The 25,596-nt window shown below is 43.0% G+C and overlaps 1 protein-coding gene across 5 annotated transcripts in view; it reads left to right on the plus strand.

Moving 5' to 3' along the window:
• The window catches only part of TANC2 (tetratricopeptide repeat, ankyrin repeat and coiled-coil containing 2), a 675,729-nt gene that overhangs the window by 173,987 nt on the left and 476,146 nt on the right, over window positions 1-25,596 (plus strand). For all 5 annotated transcript variants that reach the window (XM_037886783.2, XM_037886784.2, XM_037886786.2 and 2 more), the window contains one exon: window positions 23,987-24,086. In XM_037886783.2, coding sequence (XP_037742711.1) covers window positions 24,020-24,086 — 67 coding nt within the window. In that variant the 5' untranslated portion in view covers window positions 23,987-24,019. The remainder of the gene's footprint in view (window positions 1-23,986; window positions 24,087-25,596) is intronic.

Here is a 25,596-nt window from a genome sequence, read left to right on the forward strand (position 1 = left end):
ATCTACTGTGGGGGCTGCTGTGATGCAAGTAGCCAACGCAATCAAAGATCTGCTGCTGTCAAGGGTAGTGACCCTGGGAAATGTGCAGGTCATAGTGGATGGCTTTGCTGTAATGGGATTTCATAACTGTGGTGGGGCCATAGACGGAACACACATCGCTATCTTGGCACCGAAGCACCAAGCCAGCGAGTACATAAACCGCAAGGGGTACTTTTCAATAGTGCTACAAGCACTGGTGGATCATAAGGGACGTTTCACCAACATCAACGTGGGATGGCCGGGAAAGGCACATGACGCTTGTATCTTCAGGAACTCTGGTCTGTTTCAAAAGCTGCAGGAAGGGACTTTATTCCCAGACCAGAAAATAACCGTTGGGGATGTTGAAATGCCTATAATTATCCTTGGGGACCCAGACTACCCCTTAATGCCATGGCTCATGAAGCCATACCCAGGCAGCGTGGACAGTAGTGAGGAGCTGTTCAACTACAGGCTGAGCAAGTGCAGAATGGTGGTAGAATGTGCATTTGGATGTTTAAAAGCACGCTTGCGCAGTTTAAAAGCTCACTTAGACGTCAGCGAAACCAGCATTCCCATTGTTATTACTGCTTGCTGTGCGCTCCACAATATCTGTGAGAGTAAGGGGGAGACATTTATGACGAGGTGGGAGGTTGAGGCAAATCGCCTGGCTGCTGGAACGCACAGCCAGACACCAGGGCGGTTAGAAGAGCACAGGAGGGTGTGGTGCGCATCAGAGAAGCTTTGAAAACCAGTTTCAGGAATGGCCAGGCTATGGTGTGAAAGTTCTGTTTGTTTCTCCTTGATGAAACCCGCCCACCCCCCCTTGGTTCACTCTACTTCCCTGTAAGGTAACCACCCTCTCCTCCCCCCTTCTATCACTGCTTGCAGAGGCAATAAAGTCATTGTTGCTTCACATTCATGCATTCTTTATTAATTCATCACACAAATAGGGGGATAACTGCCAAGATAGCCCGGGAGCGGTGGTGGAGGAGGGAAGCACCGGTTAGGGTGGTGGAGGAGGGAAGGACAAGGCCCCACAGCACTTTAAAACTTATTGAATGCCAACCTTCTGTTGCTTGGGTAATCCTCTGGGGTGGAGTGGCTGAGTGGTCGGAGGCCCCCCCACTGCGTTCTTGGGCGTCTGGGTGAGGAGGCTATGGAACTTGGGGAGGAGGGCGGTTGGTTATACAGGGGCTGTAGCAGCGGTCTGTGCTCCACCTGCCTTTCCTGCAGCTCAGCCATACGCTGGAGCATATTAGTTTGATCCTCCAGCAGCCTCAGCATTGAATCCTGCCTCCTCTCATCATGCTGCTGCCACCTATCATCTTCAGCCCGCCACTTACTCTCTTCAGCTCGCCACTTCTCCTCGCGTTCATTTTGTGCTTTCCTGCACTCTGACATTGTCTGCCTCCAGGCATTCGTCTGTGCTCTGTCAGTGTGGGAGGACAGCATTAGGTCAGAGAACATTTCATTGCGAGTGCATTTTTTTCGCCTTCTAATCTTCGCTAGCCTCTGGGAAGGAGAAGATCCTGTGATCATTGAAACACATGCAGCTGGTGGAGGAAAAAAAAAGGGACAGTGGTATTTAAAAAGACACATTTTATAGAACAATGGGTACACTCTTTCATGGTAAACCTTGCTGTTAACATTACATACATAGCACATGTGCTTTCATTACAAGGTCATATTTTTCCTCCCCCCACCGTGTGGCTAACCCCTCCCCTCTCCCCCCACCGCGTGGCTAAGAGTGGGGAACATTTCTGGTCAGCCACAGGCAAACAGCCCAGCAGGAACAGGCACCTCTGAATGTCCCCTTAAGAAAAGCACCCTATTTCAACCAGGTGACCATGAATGATATCATTCTCCTGAGGGTAACACAGAGAGATAAAGAACGGACGTTGTTTGAATGCCAGCAAACATCCGCGGCAATGATTTGTTCTGCAATGATTCCCGACTACATGCTACTGGCTTGGCGTGGTAAAGTGTCCTACCAAGGTGGACAGAATAAGGCTGCCCTCCCCAGAAACCTTTTGCAAAGGCTTTGGGAGTACATCCAGGAGAGCTTTATGGAGATGTCCCTGGAGGATTTCCACTCCATTCCCAGACACGTTAACAGACTTTTCCAGTAGCTGTACTGGCCGCGAATGCCAGGGCAAATTAATCATTAAACACGCTTGCTTTTAAACCATATATATTATTCTTGCCAGCAAGTTAAAGAAGTATGGGCTGGATGAATGGGCTATAAGGTGGATAGAAAGTTGGCTAGATTGTCGGGCTCAACGGGTAGTGATCAATGGCTCCATGTCTAGTTGGCAGCCGGTATCAAGTGGAGTGCCCCAAGGGTCGGTCCTTGGGCTGGTTTTGTTCAATATCTTCATAAATGATCTGGAGGGTGGTGTGGATGGCACCCTCAGCAAGTTTGCTGATGATACTAAACTGGGAGGAGAGGTAGATACGCTGGAAGGTAGGGATAGGATACAGAGGGCCCTAGACAAATTAGAGGATTGGGCCAAAAGAAATCTGATGAGGTTCAAGAAGGACAAGGGCAGAGTCCTGCACTTAGGACGGAAGAATCCCATGCACCACTACAGACTAGGGACCGAATGGCTAGGCAGCAGTTCTGCAGAAAAGGACCTAAGGGTTACAGTGGACGAGAAGCTGGATATGAATCAACAGTGTGCCCTTGTTGCCAAGAAGGCCAATGGCATTTTGGGCTGTATAAGTAGGGGCATTGCCAGCAGATCGAGGGACGTGATCGTTCCCCTCTATTCGACATTGGTGAGGCCTCATCTGGAGTACTGTGTCCAGTTTTGGGCCCCACACTACAAGAAGGATGTTGAAAAATTGGAAAGAGTCCAGCGGAGGGCAACAAAAAATATTAGGGGACTGGAACACATGACTTATGAGGAGAGGCTGAGGGAACTGGGATTGTTTAGTCTGCGGAAGAGAAGAGTGAGGGGGGATTTGATAGCTGCTTTCAACTACCTGAAAAGGGGTTCCAAAGAGGATGGATCTAGATTGTTCTCAGTGGTAGCGGATGACAGAACAAGGAGTAATGGTCTGAAGTTGCAGTGGGGGAGGTTTAGGTTGGATATTAGGAAAAACTTTTTCACTAGGAGGCTGGTGAAACACTGGAATGCGTTACCTAGGGAGGTGGTGGAATCTCCTTCCTTAGAAGTTTTTAAGGTCAGGCTTGACAAAGCCATGGCTGGGATGATTTAGTTGGGGATTGGTCGTGCTTTGAGCAGGGGGTTGGACTAGATGACCTCCTGAGGTCCCTTCCAACCCTGATATTCTATGATTCTATGATTTAAAAAGGTACACTCACCAGAGGTAACTTCTCCGCCTGGCGGGTCTGGGAGGCAGCCTTGGGTGGGTTTGGGGGGTACTGGCTCCAGGTCCAGGGTAAGAAACAGTTCCTGGCTGTCGGGAAAACCAGTTTCTCCGCTTGCTTGCTGTGATCTATCTACAACCTCGTCATCATTTTCCTCGTCCCAAAAACCTGCTTCCTTGTTGCCTCCCTCTCCATTGATAGAGTCAAATCACAAGGTTGGGGTAGTGGTGGCTGAACCCCCTAAAATGACATGCAGCTCATCATAGAAGCGGCATGTTTGGGGCTCTGACCCGGAGTGGCTGTTTGCCTCTCTGGTTTTCTTGTAGGCTTGCCTCAGCTCCTTAAGTTTCACGTGGCACTGCTTTGGGTCCCTGTTATGGCCTCTGTCCTTCATGCCCTGGGAGATTTTGACAAATGTTTTGGCATTTCAAAAACTGGAACGGAGTTCTGATAGCATGGATTCCTCTCCCCATACAGCGATCAGATCCCATACCTCCCGTTCGGTCCATGCTTGAGTTCTTCTGTGATTCTGGGACTCTATCATGATCACCTCTGCTGATGAGCTCTGCACTCACCTGCAGCTTGCCACGCTGGCCAAACAGGCAATGAGATTCAAAAGTTCACGGCCTTTTCCTGTCTACCTGGCCAGTGCATCTGAGTTGAGAGTGCTGTCCAGAGTGGTCACAATGGAGCACTCTGGGATAGCTCCCGGAGGCCAATACTGTTGAATTACATCCACACTACCCCAAATTCAACCAGGCAAGGCCTAATCCCCTTGTCAGGGATGGAGTAAAGAAATCGATTTTAAGAGCCTTTTAAGTAAAAAAAAAAAAGGGCTTTGTCGTGTGGACGGGTGCAGGGTTAAATCGATTTAACACTGCTAAATTCGACCTCAACTCCTAGTGTAGACCAGGGCAAAGATGACTAGATCAAAGCACATTAATAAACTGTTAATGTGTGTCTATAGGTTCCACATGGACACTTAGTATACACTTAATATACACTTAGTATAGTCTGGATAGTTTAGCAGTGGGTTTCCTTTATTAGGGGGCTTTTTTGTGCTCTGCTCTTCCTGCCATTTGGGTTCCAGTACCCAGTGCCGGGGCATGCCTTGGTCCCCAGGCTTCAAGCCCTGGAACGCCCGCAAGAAACCAGTGCCAGTTAATGACCTGCACTCCAGGTGCTTGAAGTGTCTAGGAAAGGCTCTTGTCAAAGACAGGATCCAAATTGCACAGTTCTGGGTACAAGGGGAGCTGGCGGGAAAGAGAAGGGAGAGCAAAGCATCCACTGGCTGGAATACTATGATTCATTGAGGTCTCAGAGCACCATTTCTTTCATGTATAACAGACTTGTTCTGTTTCTGGCAGACCTATCTGATGAGGTTTTCATAAATAAATTAGGAAGAAAACAGACAGCCCTACTTCAGAGAAAATCAACTTCTCTAGTCTTGGATAGATCAAAGTTTCCAATATGCATTGCCCATCAAGGGAGAGATGAACACCAAGGTTTACATGGCAGAAGTTGGATTAAACAGAACGGAACCTACATCCGGAAGTGTCCTCATTCATTGTAAGCCAGTTTGCTGGACTGGTGATCTGGAAAAAGCAGTAAAGAACATTGGGGGGATCTCTCCATGTATCTGGATCTTGGATGCAAGGTGATGAGTTTGATTTGTTGAAGAGCTGGGCTAGATCTCTGTTGTATGAGTTTCCACTTCTACACAAGACCAAGCAATAATAGGAAAAAAAGAGCAGTACATAAGAAGGGCTCCTAAGCGCTATGGTAATACAAATAACTAATAATAATAGAAGAGTGTTAGTGATACTGTTTATGCCATTGTGGCTGAGGAGACTATGGTTCTAAGGCCTGATTAACCTAGCACTGGACCCTCCAATATTTCTTCCTGATACAGAATGACAGCAATTGCAAAAAACATTCCTCCATCCAAGACTAGAGAGGTTCAGAATAGATATTTGGATGATTTGCTTATCACTCTCATGGGCTCTAGAAAGAAGGCAACAAATACAATTTATTTTACTGTCTGATTTAAAGTCCATAGTTAAACTACTATGTTAAAAAGGTAAAACATGGTCTTGAGTTTCTTCAGTAGGGTGTAATTGGGTGTATAAGAGTGTTTAAGAAAAAAATTTATCCCCAGATCCTTTTCTAAAGTACTACTGCCTAGCTAGTTATTCCTGCAGGCACACACACCCCGCGCAGTTCCTGTCCAATGGGAACTGTGAAGCCAGCGCTCTGGGAGGAGGCAGCCCACAGAGCTGCCTGGCCACGCCTCTGCGTAGCAGCTGAACAAGGGGGATGTCGCCGCTTCCGGGGAGTCCCCCAGGTAAGCACTGCCCAGAGCCCACCTCACCCCATCCCAAGCCCCAACCCCCTGCCCCTCCCACACCCAAACTCTGGTTTTTCTTGGGGGGGAGGAGCATGGGAATGCGGGGGCCCGAGACTGCCCCAGCAGCAGCCAGTGCGCCTTGCGCAGGGGCTGCCTGAGTTGCCCTTGAGCCAGGCGCACCAGTCGCTGCAGAAGTCGTTTGCAGTTGACAAACTCGCAACCTTATCCATAATTAAAAGATGATCTTGCTTTCCTTCCTGAAGGCACACTTGTATGAAAATCCCATTGTATCAGATCTAGCACTAAAAAAAAAAAAAAGGAAAACGTATCCAATCTTTCCTGAACATTTCCATTCTTTCCGTAATAAGACCCACAGATCTCTCCCTCCCTGGGGACAAATGGATCATCCAGAATAATGGTGGAAATTGATATGTAAAGATTTGGAATTATTTCATTAAGGGGGAATTCTCATTGCTCTGCAGTAGTAGGAATTGTGTGCTTTTTCTTCAAAGTATAGTTAACAGAAACTCTAATTTAGGAGAGTAGGATGGAATTATCCTTGTTGTGGAAGTTGTCTGAACTTGAGAGAACTTGATGTGGTGGACCATTCACCTGCTGTCCATTATTGACAGGTTTAGTTCTGCCCCCCAAACTGTAAGGCAACTGAAGTAACACTGTAATGGGTCTGTGGACTTTGTTACTCAAAGAAAAGAAATGTTCAGGAACACATGGATAAATATTCCTGTTCCTGTCTTTTGATGAAAATTTGTGTTGAAGCTACCCAAACTCAATACTAGGTAAAGTCAAGATGGTATATTAGTTATACTTCTGTGGCACATCCCTGCACTTGAATAGATGCACATGTGTAAAAAACAAAGCTGTTCTAAACTGTGAGGAATTGGTAAAATGAATTTAAAGGATAATTAGCCAGATGAACTGTGGTGTATTGGGGGTAGGGGATGCTTCATATAGTTGTTTACTGTGTGAAGCCTATAAATGCATATGTTTGGAAAGGTTTCAGAGTAGTAGCCATGTTAGTCTGTAACTGCAAAAAGAAAAGGAGTACTTGTGGCACCTTAGAGACTAACAAATTTATTTGAGCATAAGCTTTCTTATTCCCTTTGTTCCCCAATTTATTTGGACAGCTCCTCTTTCCCTGAGCAGGGTTCCAAGACAGCAAATATGTGTATTACCTAAGAAAGTTCAGCCATGATTTCCATGTCAATACAATTGTTTTACTCACAGCCACAGTGTAGCTCTTAGGAAGTCTTTCTTGGAAAGCTGAATCTAAAAAGGTGTGTTCTTTGCCCTTTTTTTCCTGCCACAGACAGAATCTTTATAAAAACTGTCCAGAATGTTGTTTAATTTGACATCAAACCAGGAGGTCTGCTTGTATCCAAAATAAATGGTATGTCAAAATTGTTTTCTTCTTACATTTTCTAGTTTCATTGTAATTTGAGAGTCAACTTAGAGCTCAAGCAATTTGACTTGTAGCAGCAAACACTGGCCAGCCTCAAGTCATTTCTACCTGTTGAGATTAGTGAAACAGCCACTAAAAATCCATTCAATACATGTACAAAACATATTTCTGCCTTCACGTTGTAGTATGAAAAAAGAGTTGTGAAAAGTTTTTTGTCTTTTCTATCTTTTATCAAGGATGCCACTGTCTCTAATTGTTGATGTGTTATTGCTATTATCAGTTATATACTTTGTTACTATAAATGTTTTGTGATATAGGATTGCAACATGTACACATTTCTTATCTAAGTTTAAGCATTCTATTTCTTTTATTAAGACATCTCTCCAGCACTCTAATCTCTACTCCACATATAAGAATATTTATCTTTAGAGGAATTGAAGTTTTCTACCTGTAACTGATGTTAACTGAAGGTGACACCCATAACTCATTGATTAACTTAATCTGAAGAGCTGGGTGGGAATAACATTTTTTAAATATTGTATTGAAAAAATAATAGATAAAGGCTTTGATGCAGTGTCCTTGATGTACGTGTCATCATTTGTAAAAGTAAATTTCATAAATTGCTTCTCTGGAACAATTTTTTTTTAAAATTTTGTTATTACAGTAGTGCCAATCAAGAATGGGGTCCCATTGTACTAGGTGCTGTACAAATGTAGAATGAGAGAGTCCTACCCCAAAGTGCTTACCCTCTAAATAGACAAAGTAGATAAAGGATAAGGGGGAAAGGCTGTAACGTACAAAAAGGGGAATTGTTTTAAAATACAATGTTAGTGCTACTGTTTCTTTTTAAAATGTTTAAATGTTCTGAATGTGGTTTAGTGAGGAGTGGATTAGCTAGATGCAAAAAATAAGGAAGGGTGAGAGGACATAGAAGGAATATGCTGGTGAGAAAAAGGAAAGGAAGGAGTGAGGCTGAGGTGAAGGGACTGAGGGAGAGAGCAGACTGGAAACTATAGAAAACAGCCTTGAGACATAGTCAGCATCTGATCGTCCCTGCTTATGTGCAGCTGATCTGCTGGCTTCATTCTCTGACTGTCTTCACCCTTCAGTTTCTTTCCCCTTGGCCACCTAGGCGGGTGTCACAAGGATCTTAGTGTCCCCAAAGGGTTTATGCATATCCCTTGCATGGTTCTGAGTCCAAGAGGAGCTGGTGGGGAAGGGGTAGCCTTGGCTCCTCCCCTTCCCCCCAGTGCTGCAGTACTTGGCTTAAACTGTTTCTGCTTCTAATTAGTACATTAATTAAATACTTGGAAGAAATTAAACTGCTTCTGCTTCTAATTAGTATATTAATTGAATACTCTGAAGGATTCTTACTCTCTATTTCTACCCCCTGGTTCCATAGTGCTGTTCGAAGACACAGACAAGGCATTCCCTCCTCCAAAATAAAAGCCTTGGAAGTGCATGAATGCAGAAATGGAAAGATGAAAATCTTCTGCCTTTGTTTCTGGGTGTCAGTTTATGTGGCTGCAGACATTCTGAACAGTGGACCAATGAACTTAGTCTGCAATATGTTGTGAGGTGGTGATATATAATTATATTTTACAAATATTTAACTAGCCAAGGTTAAAATGCCACTGAAGATATATAGTAGTTTAATGAACATTGTAGTGGTTTTATTGCGGTAACTGTTAGAGAAAAAAACCTGCTGATTTCACTGCGTATAGAAATTCTGTAAATATACTGCCCCACTGTGAATTATCATACACACGTTTGTGTGCTCTCATCATAACAAAAATAAAGATGAGGTGGAGAGGAAATTTGTCTAACATGGAGTCCTCTTTTTGTGGTATGTGGAAGACTGCAGAACTTGATTTTCAAAGGTGTTCAGCACCTGCAGTTCTCATTCACTTCCTAATGTTCAGTATCTCTGAAAATGGGGCCCTGAGTTTTTAGGAAGAGATGTCCAATGCTCCAGTACATGTGGAGTCTAAAACTGAAGAGGCAAAGTGGTATAATGGTACAGTGGTACAGCAAGGGTCTGGAAGTAATAACTTGGGTTTTATTCATGGCTGTGTAGTTAGTCATTCTAAGCAGTTTGTTCAATGTGAAACTTATGCCTCAGTTTACCAATCTGTACAAAGGGAATAACACTTCCCTACTTCTCTGGGATGTCATGATGCTTAATAAAAATGTGTAAACCATCTTTTATAATGCAGAATTTTTTTTTTAAAAAGTATTTTGGAATTGGAGAATCTGAAAATTGCATATTTTTCTCTCTGATTCTGGTATTTTGGGGTATGCTAGAACCAAATTATTTATTTATTCTTCAAGTGCTTGCTCATGTCAATTCCATGTTTGCTGTGTACGCACCCATATGCACAGCTGCTGGACATTTCCCCCCCCAGGGAGTTCCTTTGAGGGGTCAACAAGCATGTGGACTAAGGGGGTCCAGTGGATATAGCGTACTTAGATTTTCAAGTATCAGAAGGGTAGCCGTGTTAGTCTGGATCTGTAAAAGTGGCAAAGAGTCCTGTGGCACCTTATAGACTAACAGACGTATTGGAGCATCAGCCTTCGTGGGTGAATACCCACTTTATTGGATGCATGTAGTGGAAATTTCCAGAGGCAGGTATAAATATGCAAGCAAGAATCAGGCTAGGATAATGAGGTTCGTTCAATCAAGGAGTATGAGACCCTCTTCTAGCAGTTGAGGTGTGAACACCAAGGGAGGAGAAACTGCTTTTGTACTTGGCTAGCCATTCACAGTCTATGTTGAATCCTGAGTTGATGGTGTCAAATTTGCTAATGAACTGAAGCTCAGCAGTTTCTCTTTGAAGTCTGGTCCTGAAGTTTTTTTTGCTGCAGGATGGCTACCTTTAGATCTGCTATTGTGTGTCCAGGGAGGTTGAAGTGTTCTCCTACAGGTTTTTGTATATTGCCATTCCTAATATCTGATTTGTGTCCATTTATCCTTTTACGTAGGGACTGGCCAGTTTGGCCGATGTACATAGCAGAGGGGCATTGCTGGCACATGATGGCGTATATTACATTGGTGGACATGCAGATGAATGAACCAGTGATGGTGTGGCTGATCTGGTTAGGTCCTGTGATGGTGTCGCTGGTGTAGATATGTGGGCAGAGTTGGCATCAGGTTTGTTGCATGGATTGGTTCCTGAGTTAGAGTTACTATGGTGCGGTGTGTAGTTGCTGGTGAGAATATGCTTCAGGTTGGCGGGTTGTCTGTGGGCGAGGACTGGCCTGCCTCCCAAGGCCTGTGAAAGTGAGGGATCGTTGTCCAGGATGGGTTGTAGATCACTGATGATGCGTTGGAGAGGTTTTAGCTGAAGACTGTATGTGATGGCCAGTGGAGTTCTGTTGGTTTCTTTCTTGGGCTTGTCTTGCAGCAGGAGGCTTCTGGGTACATGTCTGGCTCTGTTGATCTGTTTCCTTATTTCCTCGTGTGGGTATCGTAGTTTTGAGAATGCTTGGTGAAGATCTTGTAGGTGTTGGTCTCTGTCTGAGGGGTTGGAGCAAATGGGGTTGTACCTCAGCGCTTGGCTGTAGACAATGGATCGTGTGGTGTGTCCAGGATGGAAGCTGGAGGCATGAAGGTAGGCATAGCGGTCGGTGGGTTTTCAGTATAAGGTAGTGTTAATGTGACCATCACTTATTTGCACCATGGTTTCTAGGAAGTGGACCTCCCATGTAGATTGGTCCAGGCTGAGGTTGATGGTGGGGTGGAAGCTATTGAAATCGTGGTGGAATTCTTCCAGGGTTTTCTTCCCATGGGTCCAGATGATGAAGATGTCATCAATGTAGCGTAGGTAGAGAAGGGGCGTGAATGGACGAGAGCTGAGGAAGCATTGTTCCAGGTCAGCCATAAAAATGTCTGGAGGTATATAATTTGAAATAATTGTGCTTGAGGATAAAGTCACAGAGCTCAGCAGCCAGTTGTGCTGTGGCATCATCAGGGATACTTTCCTGACAGCTTGTATTCCATCTGTGTGTGGGATGTTTGTGTAGAGAGCCTCTACATCCATGGTGGCTAGAATGGTGTTTTCTGGAAGATCACCAATGCATTGTAGTTTCCTTAGGAAATCAGTGGAGTCACGGAGATAGCTGGGAGTGCTGGTGGTGTAAGGTCTGAGTAGAGAGTCCACATATCTGGACAGTCCGTCAGTGAGAGTGCTAATGTCCGAGATGATGGGGTGTCCGGGATTTCCGGGTTTGTGGATCTTGGGTAGTAGATAGAATAACCCCGGTCAGGGCTCTAAGGGTATGTTGATTTGTTCCTGTGTTAGTGTAGGGAGTGTCCTGAGTAGATGGTGCAGTGTCTTAGTGTATTCCTCAGTGGGATCTGAGGAAAGTGGCCGGTAGAATTTGTAGAATTTGGTATTGTAGAGTTGTCTGGCAGCCTCCTTTTGGTAGTCAGACCTGTTCATGATGACAACAGCACCTCCTTTATCAGCCTCTTTGATTATAATATCAGGGTTGTTTCTGAGGCTGTGGATGGCATTGCGTTCTGCACGATTTAGGTCATGAGGCAAACGATGTTGTTTTTCCACAATTTCTGCCTGTGCACATTGGCGGAAGCATCCTATGTATAGGTCCAGACTGTCATTTCGACCCTCAGGAGGAGTCCATGTGGAGTTCTTCTTCTTGTGCTGTTGGTGGGAGGGTATCTGTGTATCAGGGTGCTGTTCAGTGTTATCTTGAAAGAGTTCTTTGAGTCAGAGACGGCGAAAGTAGGCTTCCAGATCACCGCAGAACTGTATCATGTTTGTGGGGGTGGCGGGGCAGAAAGAGAATCCCCGAGATAAGACAGACTCTTCTGCCGGGCTGAGTGTGTAGCTGGATAGATTGACGATATTGCTGGGTGAGTTAGGGGTACCACTGTTGTGGCCCCATGTGGCAGGTAGGATTTTAGACAGCTTACAGTCCTTTTTCCTTTGTAGAGAGGTGAAGTGTGTAATGTAGATCTCCTGTCTTATTTTAGTAAAGTCTGTTTGTATGGACGGTTGGTTATTTATGACAGTCTCCAGGTTGGAGAGCTCTTTTTTGATGTTTTCCTGTTTGCTGTATAGGATGCTGATCAGGTGGTTCCTCAGTTTATTTTATAGTGTGTGGCATAATCTCTCACTATGGTCTGTGCAGTATGTAGATAGCAATGGATTTTTCACCTTTGGTCCATTTGGTATGATGTCCAGCCATTTGCATTTGGAAAGGAGATTATATTTGTCTGTATTTGTGTAAGTTTCTTCATGAGGTTGATGGATTTCCACTCCATACGGCTAAATGCAGTGCCTTGCATGGTGTCAAGTATCAGAAGGGTAGCCGTGTTAGTCTGGATCTGTAAAAGCGGCAAAGAGTCCTGTGGCACCTTATAGACTAACAGACGTATTGGAACATAAGCTTTCGTGGGTGAATACCCACTTTGTTGGATGCATGTAATGGAAATTTCCAGAGGCAGATATAAATATGCAAGTAAGAATCAGGCTAGGGATAACAAGGTTAGTTCAATCAGGGAGGATGAGTCCCTCTTCTAGCAGTTGAGGTGTGAACACCAAGGGAGGAGAAACTGCTTTTGTAGTTGGCTAGCCATTCACAGTCTTTGTTTAATCCTGAGCTGATGGTGTCAAGTTTTTCTGAAAACAGATTTTCAGAAAGCCTTTGACAAGGTCCCTCACTAAAGGCTCTTACGCAAAGTAAGCTGCCATGGGATAAGAGGGAAGGTGCCCTCATGGATTGGTAACTGGTTAAAAGATAGGAAACAAAGGGTAGGTATAAATGGTCAGTTTTCAGAATGGAGAGAGGTAAATAGTATCCCCCAGGGATCTGTTCTGGGACCGGTACTATTTAACATATTCATAAATGATCTGGAAAAAGGGGTAAACAGTAAGGTGGCAAAATTTGCAGATGATGCAAAACTACTCAAGAAAGTTAAGTCCCAGGCAGACTGCGAAGAGCTACAAAAGGATCTCTCAAAACTGGATGACTGGGCAACAAAATGGCAGATGAAATTTAATGTTGATGAATGCAAAGTAGTGCACATTGGAAAGCATAATCCCAACTATACATATAAAACGATGGGGTCTAAATTAGCTGTTACCCCTCAAGAATGAAATCTTGGAGTCATTGTGGTTAGTTCTCTGAAAACATCCACTCAATATGCAGCGGCAGTGAAAAAAGCAAACAGAATGCTGGGAATAATTAAGAAAGGGATAGATAATAGGGCAGAAAATATCACGTTGCCTCTATATAAATCCATGGTACGCCCATATCTTGAATACTGTGTGCAGATGTGGTCGCCCCATCTCAAAAAAGATATATTGGAATTGGAAAAGGTTCAGAAAAGGGCAACAAAAATGTATGGAACAGCTTCCATATGAGGAGAGATGAATAAGACTGGGACTTTTCAGCGTGGAAAAGAGACGGCTAAGGGGAGATATGATTGAGGTCTATAAAATCATGACTGGTGTAGAGAAAGTAGATAAGGAAGTGTTGTTTACTTCTTCCCATAACACAAGAACTAGGGGTCACCAAATGAAAGAATTTTTTCACACAATGCACAGTCAACCTGTGGAACTCTAAGCCAGAGGATGTTGTGAAGGCCAAGACCATAACAAGGTTCAAAAAAGAACTAAATAAATTCATGGAGGATAGGTTCATCAATGGCTATTAGCCAGGATGGGCAGGAATGGTATTCCTAGCCTCTGTTTGCCAGAAGCTGGGAATGAGCGACAGCGTATTGATCACTTGATGATTACCTGTTCTATTCATCCCCTCTGGAGCAACTGGCATTAGCCACTGTCGGAAGATAGGGTACTGGGCTAGATGGACTCTTGGTCTGACCCAGTAGGACCGTCCTTATGTTCCTCTCGCGGAATCAGGGATGTCTGCTTCCCCCGAACCTAGCGTTCCTTCATCTGACAGTATGGCTTCTGTGTGGCTGAATGCTGAGGAACATCCCTGCTTGGTACAAGTCCAGCACATCCTACTAGGTAACAGGAAGCCCTCTACCAGGGCTGCCTACCTGGCCAAGTGGAAATGCTTTACCTGTTGGGCCTCCGATCAGGGGGTTTCCTCCTCCAGGACCTTGCTTCAATCCATCTTGGACTACCTGCTTCACCTCAAACTTCAGGGCTTGGCCCTTTCATCAGTTAAGGTGCACTTGGCTGCTATCTTGGCTCTTCATCCTCTGATCCAGGGCAGATAGGTCTTCTCTCAGAAAATGACACTCAGGTTCCTGAAAGGCTTGGAGAAGCTCTACCCTCAGGTCCGCGACCCAGTCCCTCCTTTAATCTGGTTCTCTCTTGGCTCATGGGTCCCCCCTTTGAGCCATTGGCATCCTGCTCCCTGCTTCTCCTCTCATGGAAGGTGACCTTCCTGTAGTGATGACTTCAGCCCGACGGATCTCCAAGATCAGAACATTGATGTCGGAATGCCGTTACCCGGTTTTCTGTAAGGATAAGTGCCCCCATCTGGCCTTCTTACCAAAGGTGGCATCACAATTCCACTATAATCAGGACATCTTCCTCCCGGTCTTCTTTCCGAAGCCCCACAGGTCTAATGAGGCGCACGGCTGCACTCTTCAGATGTTAGGCCTTAGCCTTCTACATCGAGAGGACTAAACCCTTCCGTAAGTCGACTCAGCTCTTCATTGTGGTAGCAGACAGGATGGAGGGCCTGCTGGTTTTCTCTCAGAGGATCTCCTCATGGATATCAGCCTGCATCAAGTTCTGCTATGAGGAAGTAGGAGTGTCACCTCTTACTATCATAAATGCCCATTCCACTAGAGCATAGGCTTCTTCAGCAGCCTTCCTCGCATAAGTACTGATTCAAGATATCTGCACCTGGTCTTCTGTTCATATCTTTGCGTCCCACTATGCCATCACCCAGCAGGCCCAGGATGATGCCACTTTGGCAAAGCAGTGTTGCAAGCAGTACGACCGTGAACTCTGAGCTCACCCCTATTGCTTGTGAGTCACCTAACATGGAATCACATGAAGCGATGGTCTCAAGTTGCGGTGGGGGAGGTCTAATTTGGATATTAGGAAACACTATTTCACTAGGAGGGTGGTAAAGCACTGGAATGGGTTACCTAGGGAGGTGGTGGAACCTCCATCCTTAGAGGTTTTTAAGGCTGGATTTGACAAAGCCTTGGCTGGGATGATTTAGTTAGTGTTGGTCCTGCTTTGAGCAGGGGATTGGACTAAATGGCATTCTGAGGTCTCTTCCAACCCTAATATTCTATGATTCTGTGAGCAAGCACTCGAAGAAGAAAAAGCAGTTACTTACCGTTCGTAACTGTTGTTGTTTGAGATGTGTTGCTCATATCCATTCCATGACCTGTCCTCCTTCCCTGCTGCCAGAGTTCATGGCAAGAAGGAACTCAGAGTGCGGGGCCAGTGGCACACCATATACTGGCTCATGAGCATGGGTTCCAAAGGATGCCAGAGTTGGCCCTACTGATACCACTAGGGCAGAAAATGTCAGGCAGCCCTGCATGTGGGGGTGCACACACCTAGCATGGAATGGATGTGAGCAACACATCTTGAAGAACAACAGTTATGAAAGGAAAGTAATGTTTTATCTCAATGCATAATCCAAAATAGGGTCTCATGGATGGTGCTTTTGCTATTCAGCCAACGGAGGAAAAGGAAAGAGAACTTTTTTCTCCCATCAAGGTTGCATATAAAAGCACAATGACAAACACTATTCTGTGTTTAGTTAGGCAGCTCGTTGGCAAAATTGTTTATTGATGTATTTCTATGTTTATAGCTGTATCTATGGATCTGTGTTAAGCTGAATATCTTGCTTTCTTTTGTTGTACAGCATAATGAAAAGAAATATTGTTTACGTCTTGCTTGTGTTTGTAGTTGTCATAAATATAAAGGGAAGGGTAAACCCCTTTAAAATCCCTCCTGGCCAGAGGAAAAATCCTCTCACCTGTAAAGGGTTAAGAAGCTAAAGGGTAACCTCTTTGGCACCTGACCAAAATGACCAATGAGGAGACAAGATACTTTCAAAAGCTGGGAGGAGGGAGAAAAAACAAAGGGTCTGTGTCTGTCTGTATTCTACTTGTGCCGGGGACAGAACAGGAATGGATTCTTAGAACTTTTAGTAAGTAATCTAGCTAGGTATGTGTTAGATTATGATTTCTTTAAATGACTGAGAAGAGTTGTGCTGAATAGAAAGACTATTCTTGTCTGTGTGTCTTTTTTGTAACTTAAGGTTTTGCCTAGAGGGATTCTGTATGTTTTGAATCTAATTACCCTGTAAGGTATCTACCATCCTGATTTTACAGAGGTGATTCCTTTACTTCTATTAAAAGTCTTCTTGTAAGAAAACTGAATGCTTTTTCATTGTTCTAAGATCCAAGTGTGTGGGTCTGTGGTCACCTATGCAAATTGGTGAGGATTTTTACCAAACCTTCCCCAGGAAGTGGGGTGCAAGGGTTGGGAGGATTTTGGGGGGAAAGACGTGTCCAAACTACATTTCCAAGTAAACCCAGTTAAAGTTTGGTGGTGGCAGTGGAAATTCCAAGGGCAAAGGGTAAAATTAATTTGTACCTTGGGGAATTTTTAACCTAAGCTGGTAAAAGTAAGCTTAGGAGGTTTTCATGCTGGTCCCCACATCTGTACCCTAGAGTTCAGAGTGGGGAAGGAACCTTGACAGTAGTCTTCTGTATTAACTTATTAATAAAATTAGATCTGTTTTTCTGATGGAAGAAGAAATTGGCTAATGGACAGAACTGTTCAAGCCAATACTATTAGGCAAAGGCAGCACATAAAACAGTGAAAATATTTAAGTCTCTTCTAGTCCACAATTTTATGAATAATCTGCCCCAGCAATTGGAACAAAATCTTGTTGGATCCTGGTGAAGCACTGGAGCTGCTAGAGTGGGCCTAACAACTGCTTGGCTGGATGAGACTCCATTCTTCCTCCGCATACTCCCCTGAAGATTCACTCTCTGCCAGATGGAGATTAAGCTGGTGGGTCAGGGAGATTGCAGCAACTACCGAGGGAAAAAGCCCTCAGCAGGCTTGTCTCCTTTATAAAATGTTGTGTTCAAACATAGTTGTGAAGTCATCTTAACTGACATCATGCTAATGATGACTGAGTGCTCAGTATAAAGCAGGGCAAATCAAGTGCAGCATCACATCAGATAACTGTGATTAAACCTTGGTCCCAGCAGGTTTTTTCTCACCATTAGCACACACAGTGTTCAACGTGACGTTTCTTGATCTGCACTGATTGGAGTGTCGGGGTAGCATAGTGTCAGGTAATTCAACTCTTTATAATCATTTTTAAAAACAATAACTTTTTGTAATGTAGACAAGCCCAGAGGGAGCTACTGAGAAAACCTTTGCCTCTGAGCATAAAGGCAGAAGACTAGAGCAATGTTAGTAGAGTTAGCAAGGTGTCTGTAGAGTCTGCTGACAGAGAGACTGCACTAGTTAAAAAAGAGGAGTCTCTTTCCTGCCTCAGAAGCTTGAGAAAAGCCTTTTCTAAGCCTGATATTGCAGTGGATTCCAATGATAAAAAAAAACAGTAATGGTCTAAATATGTATTTCAGGAAGCATGGCTCTTTCGTTATTAGAAGGTAGTTAGAGGTGCCCATTGCTATGTGCTGAGCTACCTGTTTGGTTTTACATATGAAGTGTCTAATAACACTAAACATTAACTTGGATGTCTTTGGTGCATAAAGTTATTCTTACGTTTGTTTTAGCTCCTTGACATTTACTTAGAAGTTGCCTTGATGTATTTGCTGAATTTTTTGAGCTTCTGTCTGCTGTAGAACTTGTTGTGGTCTTTGTGCTTCATACTTATTTCAATTGAGGTATGACTACCAGGCCACTGCTTTGCAAAAAGAGAATCTAAATGTAATTTTGGGTAATACTTTTATATATTTAAAAATGAAACCAGTGATATGGTTGAGCTAAGTAAGCTGGAACTGGTTACAAAAAAGAAACAATCAAATGCAGCATAGGTAAATATTAAAAATAGAGCCTGATTCTAGTATTGCTCCACTGACTGCAGAGAAGATACTCCTGATTTACATTAGTATAAATGAAAGGCAAATCATATGCTCAGAGGTTGCAAATGGATATCTCATTGCCCGACTCACTGGGAATTACAAACTTTGAAGATACAGTAGAACCTCAGAGTTACGAACACCAGAGTTACGAACTGACCAGTCAACCATGCACCTCATTTGGAACTGGAAGTATGCAATCAGGCAGCAGCAGAGACCCAAAAAAAAAAGAAAAAAAGAAAAAAGCAAGTACAGTACAGAACTGTGTTAAACTACAGTACTAAAAAAAAAAAAGGCATTTTGTTCAGTTGCAAACTTTTGAAAGAACAGCCATAATGTTTTGTTCAGCGTTACAAACATCCTCCATTCCCGAGGGGTTCATAACTCTGAGGTTCTACTGTAACATATATGGGAATACCTTAGTGTTCTTGTCCCATGTGACATATTCATAGCAGACTATCTAGCATCCATTGTGGCATGTTATTAACTCTGATGACTGGCAGAACTGATTCTTTCTCTTCTTCATTCTAGATTAATCTTTCTGTACTCTGTGACATTATCAACTTTTATTTATATCAGCTTCTCACTGATTTCTTCCTTGTGATAAAGTGATGCTGAATCATTGTAGGCTTTGACATTCTTCGCAAACAGGTGGGGGAGGTGCGGTGATCTAACAAAAATTAACTACATTAGGGCTGAGCAAATTGGTTTGATTAAAATGAGAACAAACTTGAAACATCATTCTACAGCTGAACTGATTAAAATGAACTTTTTGTGTGCGAACAATGTGGTCAGCGCTGTACAAGACTCAAAGGAAGAAACAGACTACCTTAAAGATTTAGTAATCTAAATTGATAGAAAACACAAAATGCACTGGCAGATCCAGGGGATGGTTTTATCTTGGGGTATGTGGGAGTTTTCTTGTTTTGTTTAGATTTTTAAAAAAACTTAGATGAGAACTTCCTCAACACCTAATGCCATTACAGTGTCTTGTTTCTCTTCTTGCTTTTCTGTCCAGATTGGCATAGTCTCAACTATTCTCATGGGATGTAAAATATTTAACTTTAGTGAAGTGCTCTGATGGGCTCCTTTTACATCTTGAACTTTTTCCATTTTAGTTAGTAATTGGTGACCAAGCTTTTGGTTTAGTAGTTAGAGTAAAAGATTGAGAGTCTTGAGGATTCTTGTCAGCAAGTTAAAGAAGTATGGGCTGGATGGATGCACTACAAGGTGGGTAGAAAGTTGGCTAGATTGTCGGGCTCAATGGGTAGTGATCAATGGCTCCATGTCTAGTTGGCAGCCGATATCTAGCGGAGTGCCCCAAGGGTCGGTCCTGGGGCAGGTTTTGTTCAATGTCTTCATCAATGATCTGGAGGATGGTGTGGATTGCACCCTCAGCAAGTTTGCAGATGACACTAAACTGGGAGGAGTGGTAGATACGTTGGCGGGCAGGGATAGGATACAGAGGGACCTAGACAAATTGGAGGATTGGGCCAAAAGAAATCTGATGAGGTTCAACAAGGACAAGTGCAGGGTCCTGCACTTAGGACGGAAGAATCCAATGCACCACTGCAGATTAGGGACCGAATGGCTAGGCAGCAATTCTGCAGAGAAGGACCTAGGGGTGATAGTGGACGAGAAGCTGGATATGAGTCAACAGTGTGCCCTTGTTGCCAAGAAGGCCAGTGGCATTTTGGGGTGTATAAGTAGGGGCATTGCCAGCAGATCGAGGGACGTGATCGATCCCCTCTATTCAACATTGGTGAGGCCTCATCTGGAGTACTGTGTCCAGTTTTGGGCCCCACACTACAAGAAGGATGTGGATAAATTGGAGAGAGTCCAGCGAAGGGCAACAAAAATGATTAGGGGACTGGAACACATGACTTATGAGGAGAGGCTGAGGGAACTGGGATTGTTTAGTCTATGGAAGAGAAGAATGAGAGGGGATTTGATAGCTGCTTTTAACTACCTGAAAGGTGGATCCAAAGAGGATGGATCTAGACTATTCTCAGTGATAGCAGATGACAGGACAAGGAGTAATGGTCTCAAGTTGCAGTGGGGGAGGTTTAGGTTGGATATTAGGAAAAACTTTTTCACTAGGAGGGTGGTGAAACACTGGAATGCATTACCTAGGGAGGTGGTGGAATCCCCTTCCTTAGAAGTTTTTAAGGTCAGGCTTGACAAAGCCCAGGCTGGGATGATTTAGTTGGGATTGGTCCTGTTCTGGGCAGGGTGTTGGACTAGATGGCCTCCAGAGGTCCCTTCCAACTCTGTTATTCTATGATTTTATGATATACTAGGTTTTTAATGCAGTTTACCTATTTATTTACTCTGACCTTGATGATCTCACTTGACTTCATTCTGCCTCATTTAAAACCAGCTTGAAAATGGGACCGAAAAGGACTTTGCTGAGAAAAAGGTGATGTATTTGATCATTCCTCAATAAATAAATTACACACAATAATCATCTCCAGTATAACTGGTACATTGCCCACTGCTGCCTCCTTCTCAAAAGGTAGAGAGGTCCAACTGGGATCTGTCTGCCCTCGAATACTGTTAGTTACTTGATTTGCAATCACACTGCAGAAAGATGCCACTCTGGGTAGGATGACTGTGTGAACCTCTCACTAATCTGCCAGTGGTACCCTTAGAGGGAGGCAAGGAGATGTCTAAGAAATTTTATATTTTTGGAGCCATAAAATAATTGGGTTCCTGGTAGTATTCGTGCAGTCAAACATATTAACTCATAGATGTTTTATTTAAAAGATGTTGTTTTGGTATCAGAGGTTAAGAAAAAACAGTAATAGCAAAATTGATGAATAATCCTGTCTCAAAAAATACCATTGTATCTGCTTGATGGAATAATCTGTTAACTCTTCCTATAACACATCGCTTTTTACAACACCTTTTTTCAGCAGGTGAGGATTTATATAGCAGTTTGGCCTCTTTAGCTGCAAATTAGTACAAAAGCACTTGAAGAGTTAATATTAATTTCAGATATGACGAAGTCTCAATTGGTGGTGTAAACATCCAGTCAGTGGACGGAGAAATTTACTGCCTTCTAGTTTTCTGGCTCAAAGCCCAGATAAGTATATTTGGATTAGTGGACCAAGAAACCTTTTTGCTAGTGACCACTTTTTCAGCTCCACTGTATGCATAATGATACAGCATTGCATGTTTTATCAGCCTAAATCTTTTGACTAATACTTCATTTCTGTGTGATTAATCTATTTGGGATTATTATTCCTATAATATGCACAAGTATCACCTTGATTTCTTCTGTCTTCTGTTTACCTGTAGTTTAGACTTGTAAATTAGTTTTTACTCTTCCTGATATTTCACAGATTATCATGTACGTGAGTATCTTGTAATGAAATGTATTATTTATTAAAAGGAACAGTCTTATTGATACCATATTGAAATCAGAGGAAGATTGTGCAAAGCCCAGAGCTTTGTTTTTTGTATAGGAAACTAGAGCAGGGGTTTTCAACTTTTTTCTTTCTGAGGCCCCCCAACATGCTATAAAAACTCCACAGCCCACCTGTGCCACAACAATACAGCCTCGGCCCTATTCCCGGCCCCAGACCTGCCCCCCTGTCCCTCCACCGGTTTTTCTGCATATAAAAGTCAGGACCAGCATTAGGGGGTAACAAGCTGGAGACTGCCCGGGGCCCCATGAATCTACATTGCACAGGCTCCAGCTTCAGCCCTGGGTGGCAGGGCTCAGGGTCCCAGGCTTCAGCCCCATGTTGTGCATTGGGCCCCTGCAAGTCTAATGCCGGCCCTGCTTGGCGGACCCCCTGAAACCTGGTCATAGCCCCCCAGGAGGCCCCAGGCCCCTGGCTGAGAGCCACTGAACTAGAGCATGACAACAGTCTACAGAAAATAACAACAGAACTCTTATTTAGGACTGTTGTGTATGTGGCCAAGCTGATACGTTCAAGATCTTCAATTTGCTTGCCAAATAGGAAGCTTTGAATAATGGCTGATTGTCTGAAAACTTGCTCTTAAATGGTGTATTATTTATTTCGGGTTTAGAGGAGAAGCCTAAACACAGGTTTTTTTCAGTTCTAATATCGTTATATAGGACATCAGAAATAATGTAGTATGACGTTAATGACCCTCAAACACATAGCGAGTGCATACACTGTATTCTGTTTAAAAGCAAAATAAAAAAATATTCCAAGATTCTTATGGTCACATGGGGAAGGTACTTAAAAGTCAGGAAATGCTAAAGTTAAGGTCACCCACACAAGTTTAACTCTTTCCCTTGTGAGTATGTATTTTTATTGCTGTCTCTAATTATATTATTATATTTCTCCAGTAATCGAATAGAGCATATTACAATGACTTTTGACAACCTTAGATGCACATATATAGCATTTTGAATTCTGTATACTGCTCTGAGTGTATTTGAAAAAACGTTAATTAAAATCACTTGTATACAATCTCTCATTCATTACACACCCTACAAGAAGTATATCACAGGGTTGTAAAAAAATGTATTATATTCTATTAATTGAGCACTAATATGTGATAATGTAACTGAAGACTATACTAATGTATACACCCAGAATGGATCAGAGTTAAGTTTGCAAGTATATCCTTAATTTTGATATTTCCTGACCTTTGAGCTGTTTACTGTTGTTTTAATCTAGTTTTTAAAATGAATTGCGTACTCTGAAAAAAGGGATTTCCACTGGCACTCCCTGTCTCATGCATCTTATGAAGTCTGGAAAAGGGAGCTCCTGTCCAGAATACTTTGGAAGCTGTGCGGTTTATCCGTACAAGACACACACAGACCAGTGGTCCCCAAACATTTCACTGTCTCACACACACTCTTACCCCTGTCTGCACCCCCTCCTGGTAGCTGGGGCTGGGAGCGGGGCCATGGGTCCGGGGAGGGGGGCAGACAGGGGTAAGAGGACCAAGGCTGGGCTGCACCTGGGGGCAGGTTTGGGGCTGGAGGCCAGGGCAGAAGAGGAGCTGAAGATGGGGGCTGAGGTTGGGCACATGGCTGGGGCCGGAAGCGGAGCTGCAGCTGGGAGGTGGCAGTGGGACTGGGGCTGAGCTGGGAGTGGAGCCATGGTTGTGGGGCAAGGCTGGGGCTGAGGGCAGAGCAGGGTTGGGTGACGCTCCCTCCCTGCCCCCCGTTTGGACTGGCCTGGGCTCCACCACGCCCCCCACCCCCGAACATTTGGGGCATTCCCCACAGTTTGGGGACTTTTGACATAGACTGAGAAAAAGATACTGATTACTGTATTAACATCAGTCAAATTAATGTTTTCTGAGTTTGGAGTCTTCTGTTTTTCCTTGTCAACTTACCAAAATACGTGATGTTTAACTGCCCCTGAAGCTAAAGACACTACCTTGTAGTCTGTAGGTCAGTGTCAACAAGACTGACAGATCTTCTGAGCAATGCCATAGGCCCTGGCAGGTTCAGCCTTGGTAGTAGTGTCAGTTAGAGACTGACTTGGCTGACTGTCATGCCCTTCCCAACCCATAGAAACCAAGCTGGATAATAATCTGTCTTAACTGTTCAACATGGGCACTGGCAGTGAATGATGTTGAAGAAATTCTGTATTGTACTGAAAATAGTCAATCTGGATGAATAAAGATATTTGAAATGTTAGATTTTGAGAGTGGCAATTTATATTTTTAGGGAATATAGAAAGTCTTAATGTTTTATGTTCCGGTTTTTGCTGTCAGTGTAGTGATTTGAAGTTTTTATCTTTAGGTCCTCTTACTGTTTTTCCAAAATGTTTCCATGTTGACAAATCAAAGCTTATATTCGTATGCCAAACTATACCTTTGTTTTGTTTTACACAGATTTTGGGGTGCACAGAGCAGAATAGTGCAGCCATGTTTCGAAACAGTCTCAAGATGCTTCTTACAGGTGGGAAATCAAACCGCAAAAACAGGTCCAGTGGTAAGTAAATGAAGAATCCTCCTCATATCATTTTATCTATATCTTTGATTAAAAGTTACACCGAATTTTAAGTCATATTCAGTTTTGCTCTTAATGATCATTTTTACTGCCATATGTGTACTGTATGTGTGTTTAATTGAAGTATGACCCTGTATGGTCTTCTAGACTTAGAACATCATTATAGATTATTAAAGTGCTTCTTTTTCTTACTTTTTGTGAGCAAGACTATTATTCATTTTAGAAAAAGGCATAAGCACTATATGGACCACAAAAATAGTTATTAAATTGGAAAATAAGACACTGAGAAAAGCAAGCCATTATATGTGTAAAAAGAATCCAGACTCCTATGCTAATCTAACATTAAGGTTCAGATTTTAATCATGTAAATGAAGTATATTTAGAGTTAAGTTTTTCCCAAGAAAAATGAATTTGTGACACTGCTTTACAATGAGATCTTTTTGTATGAACGTGCTTACATAAAACGTGCAATAATATATAATGGTACTCATGCATATGGAAAAAACTGGAGTGTGATTATGTAATGAAAGGCAGTGTTGCAGAAGTGCAGCTAGAACTGCAAGATGAGGTTCTGTAAGAAATTGCCTGTTCATTCTGAAGCACACAGGAGATATGTATTCTACAAAGTCCTCTTTTGGGAGGGACTTCTATTCAAGTGTTAACCAGAGTTGGCTTTTGAAATCTAATTAGATATCTGCACATGTCAGTCTGTCTGCATGATAATGAGTGGTGATTGAATCTTCAGGAAATGAGATGATAGTAGCAGAAGTCAAACTCGGGTCTCATTGTACAACATAGCAGAACCTTACTTCTACATCTGACAAGATATATTAAAAAATGGTAATATATATATATATATATATATATCACATCTCAGAAAAGCATAAAATCTTGAACACCACCTAGTTTCAGATAGTCACCAGTTTAAGTTCTAAACAGTTCCAAACCTGCTTTGTTTTTAAAATTAGAGACGATCAGGCCTATAAAGATTATGTTATGGTGGAATGATAGTGACATCATACTTGAGGCTGCAACAGAATTTTAATTTGAACAGGAGCTCCCTTTATTTCTCAGAAGCATTGTAAAAGTGGTGAAAATTAAAAAAAAAAAAATTCAGACGGTGTATATGAATTTTTCATGTTGGGTTGATACATATTTGGTTCATACACACAGAACATTGTATTTTCTATAGTGCTGTTGATAGCACACTCAATAAAACTTTCATTTCCATCTCCAACCAATATCGAAGAGCACTACATTGTACAACTTTATCAAACTCACATTCACGAAAACCTTAACAGCTGTCTCATTCTATTTAATCTACTGATCAGCACATCTGTCAGTCTCTTTGCATTTGGGAAGTTATTCAGTCATAACATTGCTGAGGTTGCTGTTAAAGTTTTGCATTAAAATGTGAGTTTGATGCAGTTAGGGTATGTGTAGCTCTTCAATATCTGTTGGAGAGGAAATGAAAGTCTTACAGAATTTTGAA

The sequence above is a fragment of the Chelonia mydas genome, chromosome 27 (genome assembly GCF_015237465.2).
Source record: "Chelonia mydas isolate rCheMyd1 chromosome 27, rCheMyd1.pri.v2, whole genome shotgun sequence".
In the NCBI taxonomy this organism is placed as follows: Eukaryota; Metazoa; Chordata; order Testudines; family Cheloniidae; genus Chelonia; species Chelonia mydas.